Source organism: Anomaloglossus baeobatrachus, chromosome 4 (genome assembly GCF_048569485.1).
Source record: "Anomaloglossus baeobatrachus isolate aAnoBae1 chromosome 4, aAnoBae1.hap1, whole genome shotgun sequence".
NCBI lineage: Eukaryota > Metazoa > Chordata > Amphibia > Anura > Aromobatidae > Anomaloglossus > Anomaloglossus baeobatrachus.
In genome coordinates, this window is record NC_134356.1 from 349064321 (window position 1) to 349077276 (window position 12956).

Below are 12956 nucleotides of genomic sequence, written 5' to 3' on the forward strand. Positions count from 1 at the left end.
AGGACGCATGCATTTATGCTGCAGTGCTATACGTAGCGTAAATGCATGGAATTACGCAACGTGCACATGAGCCCTTTAGGCTGGAGTCACACTTGCGAGAGACTTGCGCGAGTCTCACATCGCATCACCCGGCATGGCTACACACTCTCCTGACAGGAGCGGGTCAGCTGTATGTATTTCTATGCAGCTGAGATGCTCCTGTCTGGAGAGCTGCAGGCCATGTCGGGTGATGTGATGCAAGACTTGCACGAGTCTCTCACAAGTGTGACTCCGGCCTAAGGAGTAAGCTGGTACATTACATTGCAGATTACTCAGTGAGGAAAAATGGCCAGTGAGGGTTACATTTCTGGTCCTAACAGCACACATCATATTGGGATCTTTGGACAAGTCAGAACATTAGCAGCCTCTATCTGCATGACAGGCTTTGTTCACACTGTGATGAATAACATACTACAAATTTCTGTACCATGCAGAAGAGTTAAGCCCGCTTTACATGCTTCAATATATCTCACAATCCGTCGTTGGGGTCAAGTTGTAAGTGACGCACATCCGGCATCGTTTGTAAGTAGAGTTGAGCGCGGTTCGTGGTTCGAGGTTCTCCAGTTCTAGGCTCGAGTGATTTTGGGGGCTGTTCGAGATCGAACTAGAACTCGAGCTTTTTGCAAAAGCTCGATAGTTCTAGATACGTTCGAGAACGGTTCTAGCAGCAAAAAGCAGGGCTTTTTACAGCTACAGTGTGCAGGAGCCATCGCTGGCAGCCTGCCACAAGCTGGTAACCAAGATAAACATCGGGTATCCAACCAAAGCCCTTTGGTTAGTAACCCGATGTTTATCTTAGTTACGTGCAGGAAGCCCACACTTCCCCGCTCAGCTCGCTCCACCCCCTCCTGCCCGCGGCATGTACACACACACACACACACACACACTCTCACACACACTCTCACACACACTCTGCACACATGGTCCCGCTCGGCTTACCTGCGGTGATGAAGTCCCGCCATCCCGACCTCAGCGCTGTCACTGTCCTCCATGGCCGCCGCTTGTCACATCACCTCTCGCTTCCGACCCGAGACTGACTAGCGGTGACGTCACGGGCCTCTCGCAATATTTGGCTGTGAAGGCGGCGGTCATTGAACTCAGTGACAGGGGCTGTCAGTGTGCTGGAGATCAGCGCAGGTAATGTACCTCGCTGACAGCAGCACTTGTCATCCCCTGCAGTGACCTGGGCTGACCCATTGATGTTAGCTCAGGTCACTGCACTGCTCTCCCAGCCAATGGGGAACATCCTGCTCTTCATTGACTGGGACAGTGTGAATCGTCATGGCAACCCCTTGGATTACACCAGACCTGGATTTGTTTTTCATTCTAATAAATTGGTTAAAGAGGGAATGTTTTGGGGAGTGTTTTTTCAAATAAAAATGTGTTTGTCGTCTATTTTTTTTTATTACTGACTGGGTTGGTGATGTCGGGTATCTGATAGACGCCTGACCTCACCAACCCCAGGGCTTGATGCCAGGTGACATTACACATCTGGTATTAACCCCATATATTACCCCGTTTGCCACCGCACCAGGGCGCAGAATGAGCTGGGGCGAAGCACAAGGATTGGCGCATCTAATGGATGCGCCACTTCTGGGGCGGCTGCGGCCTGCTATTTTTAGGCTGGGGAGAGTCCAATAATCATGGACCTCCCTAGTCTGAGAATATCAGGCCCCAGCTGTCTGCTTTACCTTGGCTGGTGATCCAATTTTGGGGGACCCCTACGTGTTTTTTTTTTTTAAATTATTTATTTAATTTAAAATAACAGCGTGGGGTGCCCTCAGTTTTGGATTACCAGCCAAGGTGAGGTTGCCAGCTGTGGTCTGCAGGCTGCAGCTGTCTGCTTTACCCTAGCTGGCTACAAAACTAGGGGGAACCCTACGTCATTTTTTTTTCATTTTTTTGGCTAAATACAAAGCTAAGGACCCCTTAGTGCCACATGAAAGGCACCAAAGGGTGCTCCACTTTTTCTCCATTTTTTCTCCACTTTTTCTCCACTTTTTCTCCACTTTTTATCCACTTTTTATCCACTTTTTATCCACTTTTTATCCACTTTTTTCTCCACTTTTTCTCCACTTTATCTCCACTTTTTATCCTTTTTTTCTCCACTTTTTCTCCACTTTTTATCCATTTTTTTCTCCACTTTTTCTCCATTTTTTCTCCATTTTTTTCTCCACTTTTTCTCCACTTTTTATCCATTTTTTTCTCCACTTTGTCTCCACTTTGTCTCCACTTTTTCTCCACTTTTTCTCCACTTTTTTTCTCCACTTTTTATCCACTTTTTCTCCGTTCTTTTTCTATGGTCGGTCTACCCATTAGCTCTGCCATGCATACTGTAGCTCTACACCTACTGCACATGTTACTTTATGATTGACATCTCTTTCGTACCAGAGCTGTCTAAGCCTACTCTGACCCCATATTTGTCATTACTATATTGTCCTTGTACTGTATTATGACATTTGTATCATGTGTTTCATTTCTTGCTGTGTTGCAATTTTTTTGCTGCATCCCAATTGTACCTCTACATTGTTCGAGTTTATGTTATTGTTCTCTCACTCTTATGTGATACTGATTATTGTCATTTTTCATGATTACATGCAGATAAGTCCAATCTGACGAAGGCTCAGGCCGAAACGTCATTTGTAACTTGTTTTGGACAAAAACATATATGCTTATGAAAATTTTTTTTTTCTTAATACGGACCAATAAAGAGTGATTTTGCATTACTGTCCGTTGTGACTTACTGACTTATTCTGGGAGATTTAGAGTGCCGAGGTTACTCACTAATTTTATCTATTATTACCTCTGAGCACCTATATACCAGTGAGCAGAGCTTCCTCTACAGTAGTTCTCCTGATTAGGCATGCCCTTACCTCATGAGCAGGGCATTGCAGCTTTGGTAGCAACCATTACGACATGGACTCTGCTGCTGTGGACCCGAGAAGAGTGAGTGCAGATTCATTGCACCCACACTCCTCACATGAAGGGTCCGCACTCCTAGAAAATGGGGGATACATTCCCTGAGTGTCTCCCCCCCATATTCTAGACGGTCCAGAGTCGTCGTGGGACCCCTTTATTTTTTTTCTTACAATAAATTGGTGAAAGAGGAAATGTTTTGGGGACTGTTTTTTCAAATAAATTTCTTTTGTCGATTTTTTTTTTTTGTTAGTACTGACAGTTTATGATGTTGGGTATCTAATAGACGCCATGACATCACAAACTGCTGGGCTTGATCTCAGGTGACTTTACAGCTAGTATCAACCCGATTTATTACCCCGTTTGCCACTGCACCAGGGCACGGGATGAGCTGGGGTGAAGCGCCAGGATTGGCATCTAGTGGATGCGCCACGTCTGGGGTGCCTGCGGCCTGCTATTTTTAGGCTGTGAAGGCCCAATAACTATGGACCTTCCCACCCTGAGAATACCAGACCACAGCTGTCCGCTTTACCTTGGCTGGTGATCCAATTTGGGGGGGACCCTACTTTTATTGTGTAATTATTAATATTTATAAAATAATTATAAAAAAAGAGCCTGAGGGGACCTCCACATTGGATCCCCAACCACAGTAAAGCTGCCAGCTGTGGTTTTCAGGCTACAGCCGTCTGCTTTACCCTAGCTGGCTATCAAAAATGGGGGGACCCAACGTCATTTTTTTTTTAACTATTTTTTAAATAGAAAAAATTAATGGGCTTCCCTGTAGTTTGATTGCCAACCAAGGTAACGGCAGGCAGATGGGGGTGGCAACCCATAGCTGTCTGCTTTATCTGCGCTGAGAATCAAAAATACCGCGGAGCGCTACGTCATTTTTTTAAAGATTTATTTTTACAGCACTGTGATGTCCAGCAATCAAAATACAGGGAAGCCCATTTTATTTGTAGTTATTTAAATAAATAATTAAAAAAAATATATATGGGCTCCCGCTGCATTTTTTGTATTGCTAGCTAAGGGTAATCCAAGCAGCTACTGGCTGCTAACCCCCACTGCTTGGTGTTACCTTCACTGGCAATGGAAAATCCAGGGAAGCATTTTTTATTTTTTTTGCCAAAAAACTACAAAAAAAGGACGTGAGCTTCGCCATATTTTTGTATGCTAGCCAGGTATAGCAGGCAGGTGCTGGAAGAGTTGGATACAGCGCCAGAATATGGCGCTTCTATGAAAATGCCATTTTCTGAGGTGGCTGCAGACTGCAATTCGCAGCAGTGGGGCCCAGAAAGCTCAGGCCAACCTGTGCTGCGGATTCCAATCCCCAGCTGCCTAGTTGTACCTGGCTGGACACAAAAATGGGGCGAAGCCTACGTCATTTGTTTTCTAATTATTTCATGAAATTCATGAAATAATAAAAAAAGGGCTTCCCTTTATTTTTGGTTCCCAGCCGGGTACAAATAGGCAACTGGGGGTTGGGGGCAGCCGTACCTGCCTGCTGTACCTGGCTAGCATACAAAAATATGGCGAAGCCCACATAATTTTTTCAGGTGGCAAAAAACTTCTGCATACAGTCCTGGATTAAGTATGCTGAGCCTTGTAGTTCTGCAGCTGCTGTCTGTCTGTATGGAGAAGAGCAGACAGCAGCTGCAGAACTACAAGGCTCAGCATACTCCATCCAGGACTGTATGCAGAATTTTTTTGCCCACCAAAAAAATGACGTGGGCTTCGCCATATTTTTGTATGCTAGCCAGGTACAGCAGGCAGCCACGGGCTGCCTCCAACCCCCAGTTGCCTATTTGTACCCGGCTGGGAACCAAAAATATAGGGAAGCCCGTTTTTTTTAATTATTTCACTTATTTCATGAAATAATTAAAAAACAAATGACGTGGGCTTCGCCCCATTTTTGTGTCCAGCCGGGTACAACTAGGCAGCTGGGGATTGGAATCCGCTGCACAGGTTAGCCCGAGGTTTCTGGGCGCCTCTGCTGCGGATTTCAGTCCGCAGCCGTCCCAGAAAATGGCGCTCTCATAGAAGCGCCATCATCTGGTGCTGTATCCAACTCTTCCAACAGCCCTGGAGCCGGGTGGCTTGTTTGGTAATCATGAGTTAATACTGGCTTTGTTTTACTAGCCAGTATTAAGCCAGAGATTCCTAGTGTCAGGCACGTTTGACCCGGCCATTAAGAATCTCCAATAAAGGGTTAAAAAAAAACACCACACAGAGAAAAAATACTTTAATAGAAATAAATACACAGACACATTAGAGACTCCATCTTTATTACCCCTGTCAGCCCTCCACGATCCTGCTCTTCTGTCTTCTTTCTTTCTAGTGTAGTAGTAGTGACGATTGTAGTGAGGAAGGATGAGGTTCACCAGCTCATCACTTGGGGCTGGGGAACCTCATCCTCACTACAATCCTCACTACAATCGTGAAGCAGCATGCAGCCTTCACTCCGTGAGTGATCAGTGCTGGCTGTCAGCGGTAACAGCGGTAACGCTGACAGACGCGTTACCATAGCAATGGTGCTCTCGGAGCCGCGGTTAGCGGTGACGTCACCGCTAACTGCGTTGCTATGGCAACGGTGATCTCCGTTAATGACCGGCTGTGTCAGCCGGTCCCTAACGGAACGGGGAGTCGACCGTGTGCTAGAGCATGTCGCCGGTACACGGCGATACACATATGTGCACCGTGTACCGGAGAGATGCATTCGCAGGTCCTACATGACGCGTCATAGTCATGTGACCAGTCTGTAGCCAATGAGATAATAGCCACGTGACTGGTCACATGGCTATTTTGACATCACGATAAGTCCTGCATCTCTGCTGGCAGTGCAGGTCACCGGGAGGATTAAGCGATCATCGGATGGAATAGCGGCAGGAGACAGAGTGCAGAAGGGATCGCGGGGACCGGTAAGTGTTATGGCAATGTTTATTAACTGTTTGTGTACATTTATAATGCATTTTTATGTGTTTGTGATTGCCTCCCATTATAGCCTATATGTTCGAGTTCGGTTCGTCGAACGTTCGACGAACCGAACTCGAACGGGACCCCCGTTCGGCGAACCGACCTCGAGCCGAACCGCGACCGGTTCGCTCATCTCTATTTGTGAGGTATCTGCGTGTGACACCTAAGTGCGATCAGGATTGAACGCAAAACCGTTGATCGCAAACACATCGTATCTTTGTCTGGAATTGAACTTTTTGTTGCATGAACCTAGTCAATTGTAACGTGTGACATCCCTCATACGATTTTGATGTCTGAGGCTATGTGCGCAGATGTGCGCTTTGCACCGCAGCTTTAAAAAGGTCCGCTTCAGAGCACAGCTGAAAAGCTGCATTCTGAAGCACCTCACAATGTCTGTCATTCACTAATCTCTGTCAGTCGGTCACCATCTCTGTCCCTCTCTCTCTGTCCATGTCAGTCTATCCCTCTTACCCCCTCTCTCATACTCACCGATCCCCGATCCCCGGGGCGGCGCTGCACGGCATTCACACTGCTCTGGCGGCTTTCACTATTTTGAAAAAGCCGGCCGCTCATTAAACAAATCTCGTATTCCCTGCTTTCCATGCCCACCGGCGCCTATGATTGGTTGCAGTGAGACACGCCCCCACGCTGAGTGACAGTGCCAATAAGTCCTAGATTAATCATGTTAGGCGTCTCCCCGAGATACCTTCCATGATTAATCTGTGACAGTAAATAAACACACACACCCGAAAAAATCCTTTATTAGAAATAAAAAACACAAACATATACCCTGCTTCACCACTTTAATAAGCCCGAAAAAGCCCTCCATGTCCGGCGTAATCCAGGATGCTCCAGCGTCGCTTCCAGCTCTGCTGCATGGAGGTGACAGGAGCTGCAGAAGACACCGCCGCTCCTGTCACCTCCACGCAGCTAATGAAGGGAATAGCGCGATCAGCTGAGCTGTCACTGAGGTTACCCGCGGCCACCGCTGGATCCAGTGACAGCGGGAAACCTCAGTGACAGCTCAGCTGATCACGCGGCCGTCCTCAGTTGCTAAGTGGAGCTGACAGGAGCGGCTGTGTCTTCTGCAGCTCCGGTCACCTCCATGCAGCAGAGCTGGAAGCGACGCTGGAGCATCCTGGATTACACCGGACATGGAGGGCTTTTTCAGGCTTATTAAAGTGGTGAACCAGGGTATATGTTTGTGTTTTTTATTTCTAATAAAGGATTTTTTCGGGTGTGTGTGTTTATTTACTGTCACTTACAGATTAATCATGTAAGGTATCTCGGGGAGACACCTGACATGATTAATCTAGGATTTAGTGGCAGCTATGGGCTGCCAATAACTCCTTATTACCCCGATTTGCCAACGCACCAGGGCAAATCGGGAAGAGCCGGGTACAGTCCCAGAACTGTCGCATCTAATGTATGCATCAATTCTGGGTGGCTGCTGACTGATATTGTTAGGCTGGGGGGCTCCCCATAACGTGGAGCTCCCCATCCTGAGAATACCAGCCTTCAGCCGTATGGCTTTATCTGTCTGGTTTTAAAATTGGGGGGACCGCACGCCGTTTTTTTAAATTATTTAATTATTTATTTCACTGCACAGTATATACACGCCCACCGGCTGCTGTGATTGGGTGCAGTGAGACACCTGTCACTCAGCGTGGGGGCGTGTCTCACTGCAACCAATTATAGGCGCCGGTGGGCGGGGAAAGCAGGGAATACGAGATTGTTTAATGAGCGGCCGGCTTTTTCAAAATAGTGAAAGCCGCCGGAGCAGTGTGAATGCCGTGCCGTGCAGCGCTGCGCCGGAGAACGGGGATCGGTGAGTATATGAGAGAGGGCTGCTCAATTCAGTTACTCAGGAGTTTAGCGGTCACCGGTGAGTCCTTCACTGGTGACCGCTAATCAGGACGCGACACAGACAGAGCCGCAGCATGACAATGAAGTCGGGTCAAGTTAACCCGAGTTCATTCTGATCGTGCGGCTCTGTCTGTGTCTGCTGTCATCTGCCATTTAGCTCTGCTACATGGCTGTCTGTGTCTGCTGTTAGCGGCCATGTAGCAGAGCTGAATGGCAGATGACATAGTAAAAACACATCCCTACACATTACACACGCTTGGCAAGTCAATAAAAAAAAAAAAAAGGGTGCCCAATGCATACGTCACAGAACACATGATCTAAAGGATCGCACACAAAATTGATCAATTTAACATAGACTACTAACGCTCGTGTGACAGCAAATGAACGACCTAGGTGCAATCTCATAAGATCCCATATGCAACCTGGGCGTGTCAAATCGCAAATGCGATTGTACAACTAATTGCAACGTGTAAAGCAGGCTTAACACCAATGGTAACACCAATGGTCTTTTTAGACCTTGCACACATGACATAGGAAAGTAAATGCAGCCTGTTCAAGGCACAGGTAAGCTATATGGACCTATCCATCGCTGCTGCAGGCCAAACGGGGGCTCCGTAGATATTTATGATGGAAACGCAACACATAACCCAATTATGTTTTGATCAGTTTAGTCCCATGATAAATTGAAATTTAATAACAAATAATTCTTGCCTTTTCACAGACCTTGACAATCTTTGGGACCGCATTACATATAATCCAAGAACCCGTGATCTTGCCTGGAAGTCCGTATGTCCTGTTGATGCCACTGTTAATCTATGTAGAATGAAAGAGGAAAAATGTGTGAATATTCCCAATTCAGCAAATGTTAAAAAAGATCAGGTGAGGAATTTTAAAGATTCCTTATTTTTGTTTTTATATAGATAGTGCTATGGAAAAGTTGAAATGAACAATATAAATAGAGATGAGCGGGAATGCACTGCACTGCTCAATACTCGATCAAGCATTCTGGTGCTCGAGACACTCGTTACTGGATTGGGTATCCTGGTACATGGATGCCATGCTCGACTCCCTGTTCCACATGACTTGTGGCTTTTTATTATCCAGTAATTATGCGGGGATTGACTGCCAATCACGGTATTGTAATAGCCATGTTGGCTACTGGCATTACTGTGATTAGCCGACTGGACCACATCATCAGGTTTTATATCAAACCCAATGATGCAAAGTTTGGCACACTCTCCTCTGGAGAGTTAATCAAGGTGGGAGAGCTTAGATTAGCACAAAGTTTGTAAACTTGCACCCTTTTAGTGTGTCACTAAAGGGTGTTTGTGTTTTAGCATTATTTAACCTAATAAATAAATTAATGATTTAATAAAACAGTGTGCGGTCCCCCCTTTTTTTCATAACCAGTCAAGGTAAAGCAGACAGCTGGGGGCTGGTTTTATCAGGCTGGGAAGGGCCATGTATATTGGCCCCTTCCCAGCCTAAAAAGGTCAGCCAGCAGCCGCCCCAGAATTGGCGTGTCACATTAGATGCGCCAATTCTGGTGCTGTGCCAGGATATTCTCAATTGCCTTGGTGCTGTGGCAAATCGTGGTAATATTTTAGGGGGGTTGATGTCAGCTGTGTAATGTCAGCTGACATCAAACCCTGGTGCTATTAATGGAGAGGCATCTATCTACCATTACTAACCCAGTAATAAAAAAAAAAACCCACACGAAAATTACTTTATTCGTATAAAGATTACCCCACACTATCCCTCATTTACCAATTTACTATCAAACATGTTTCCACGATGTTCTGTCGTAATTCACATTTCCCAAATACAGTTCCAGCAACTGTGAATAGCAGCATCAGAGCCACTGGCTCAATGCTGCTCTCTGTGAGACCCGTCGGCTCTTATGAGTGTTGTTGTCACTAACCAGCACCTGAATTGCTGTATTTCACTGCTATTCGCAGCTGCTAGACCTGCATTCGAGGAGCGTGAAGTACAAATGGAGGACCTCTGTGGGAACATTTTTGATAATACATTGGTGAATGAGTGATAGTATGGGGGAGTGTTTATTCAAATAAACAATTTTTTTTCTGTCTGTATTTTTTATATCACTGGGTTAGTAGTGGCGGTGTCTGATACACACCTTTCCATTAATATAACCTGGATTTGATACCAGCTGACATCAACCCCCCCAAAAAAGGACCCCGATTGCCTCTGCACCAGGGCAATTGAGAAGATCCTGGAAAAGCACCAGAATTGGCACATCTAATGTGAAGCACCAATTCTGGGGAAACTACGGGCTAGTATTTTTAGGCTAGCAATGGCCCAATAGCCATGGACCATCCCAGTTTGATAAAATCAGCCCCTAGCTGTCTGCTTTATTTGGCTAATTATAAAAAATCTGGTGGACCTCACATCATTTTTTAATTTATTAATTTATTCATTTATTTATTTAGTTCCCAGCAGCGACCTGGGAATCAAAAATGCATTAAGGCATCTTCCTCATACTGTTTCCATTCAATTTGAGTGCTGTTTCTGTCCATTTCAGCGATTTTTCCAGCCCTCCGTTAGGGTCTTCTGGAAAAATGCTCTCTTTTTCCATTAACTTCCATTGACGTCGTTGATTGAGTCAAGCCTGTCTAAGTGCTTTACCTGCTCAGTTAGAGTGCCGAGTTCTCAAACTTTTTAGTGCTCTATCATCACTAATTATAAAATGTTTAAAAATACATTTAATATAAAACATTGATTGCAACTATAGGTCATTTTGTCATTACACATTTCTTACAAATCTGTTTCTTTCTTTACTTCCTTCTTGGGTGAGTTGGAGGCCATAGGCGCTTGAAATTGCATCCTTTCTTGAGTAGTGAATATAGGGCTATAGCGGGCTTTACACGCTACGTTATCATTAATGAATTATCGTCGGGGTCACATTGTTTGTGACGCACATCCGGCGTCATTAACGATTTCGCAATGTGTAAAACTTAAGAGCGATCTGAGACGATCGCAAAAGAGGGCAAAATAGTTTGCCGCGGAGAGGTCTTCCTGAAATAAAAAATCATTTTCTGCTTTTTACCGATGTTGTTTGTTGTTCCTGCGGCAGAACACATCGCTATGTGTGACACCACAGGAGCGACAAATATCTCCTTACCTGCATCCACCGGCAATGTGAAAGGAAGGAGGTGGGCGGGATGTTTACGTCCTGCTCATGTCCACCCCTCCGCTTCTTTTGGACGGCTGCTGTGTGACGACCCACCCTCTTGGAAAGGAGATGGTTCGCCGGCCAGAGCAACGTCGCAGAGCAGGTATGTGCGTGTGATGCTGCCGTAGCGATAATGTTCGCTACGGCAGCGATCACCACATATCGGCCGTACGACGGGGGCGGGTGTTATCGCGCTCGACATCGCAAGCAATTGCTAGTGATGTCCCAACGTGTAAAGCCAGCTTATAACTCATAACCATCAACCATTTCTGTTTGAATAGACATAATTACCATCTGACTGAAAGAAAAGTTTTCTGTCAAACAACTAGTTTCTATTTTTATCATTTAGGCTTTGTATTATCAAGTGGACACTCAACCAAAGCTTTGTATGAAGGCAAGTACGCTGAACATTTCTAAAGTCTCAGACTTGGTTACGTATTTTTATTTTATTCTAGGTTTATAAATGTCAACTTTTGCTTTGAAGAGAATTAAATATCAATCGTGAATCATTTCATGTCATGTAAAGAAGTTGTCTGGTCACATCATATTGATGACCTATCTTTTAGGTAAAAATAAGAAATTATAAATCTACAGCTTCCCTTAAAGGGGGGGTCTCAATGAGAACAACAAACCAAAAAAGATCCCAGTGGTCAAAAATTTTGGGCACGGCCATTCCTCTGCCCTCCGCTTATATGATTTGTTCCTCCCTCAGTGCTACTGCCCGGGGGCGTCACATACCTGCCTCCCTTGTTAACCTCCTGCTTGTTCATGGATGGACACGTCCGGAGTCCGGACTAACATTCTCCACCCCTTTATTGATTCCACTCCCTGTCTCTGACATCACCCCTGACAGGAGGGTGAGACTAATACCCAGGCACAGACGCGACGCGCGCATGCGCTGTTCGCGCCTTCTGTGGAGGTGACTGCCGGGCGCTTCCGGGATGAATAGTGGGATGACGCACGTCCTTCTCCTGTTCCTCCACGTGGTGCCCTGTGGTCGTCGCCTTGGAAGGCGGGACATCCTGATGCGGAGCGCGCCGATTTGCTGCTGAATCCCTGTCATTCCCTTATAAACCCACACTCCATGCACCATGGCCAAGCCTCCTGATGAAGCCACGCCCGGTGAAACGCGCGTCGAGGCCCCACCCATCTCCACCAGCCTGTCTGCTAGCACCTTCCAACATGTCTCAAGGTAATTTCCCTTAACTATATATTTATTTGACATGTTATCTTAGCGGTTACATAGGGAGAGAAACACACTGGTGACTATAATTAGTTTACTCCCAATTACATGCTTTCCCTATTTGCCTGGCTATCTGGTTTTTGATATTAACCCCTTGTTTCTAGCCGCCTCATTATACCTGCTGGTGGTGTTTGTGCAACTCTGTGTGTCTGACGATTTTTAGATCTATTCGTCACTACTGTCTGTCCTTGTGTCACGTGCACTTCATTAAAGTGGATTTTGTATTTCACTAAGTACTTGTCCTTGGTCTCTTCCTTTACCAGTGGTCTTCCTCTCATCTCATTCATTGGTGCTTTTGACCACTAGGATCTTTTTTGGTTTGTTGTTAAAAATAAGAAATGTCTGCAACATCTCGAGTAGTAGGAGTACCTCCATATATATTGTTAAAAATTGGATTTCATACAGAAAATGGATCCCAGAAAGGCAGGAAAGAGAAATATTTACAAAACAATATTTTCAGTCCTTACTACTATGGTATTAACATCTGCTCTTGCTTTGAGCATAATATATGCAAAAAGAGCATGAACCAAAATACAGCCATGTGAGCCATATCACATGAAATTATTCATGAGTTGGCAGAGCACTCAATTTATTGGATTTCCCCAATTATATAGGGAATTTAGTTTCACCCTATACATCTGACTTCATCTAGGTCATGAAGTGCATGGTCGACACATTTTTTGCATGAAAACTTTTGCTTTGGATTTGCTATCATTCTAAACATAC

General features: G+C 45.4%; 1 protein-coding gene across 1 annotated transcript in view; it reads left to right on the top strand.

Annotated features, from left to right (window-relative positions):
• Positions 1-12956, top strand: part of IL17REL (interleukin 17 receptor E like) — a 356565-nt gene that overhangs the window by 267050 nt on the left and 76559 nt on the right. Inside the window, exons 10-11 of the mRNA XM_075342547.1 lie at positions 8516-8673; positions 11337-11381. Coding sequence (XP_075198662.1) covers positions 8516-8673; positions 11337-11381 — 203 coding nt within the window. The remainder of the gene's footprint in view (positions 1-8515; positions 8674-11336; positions 11382-12956) is intronic.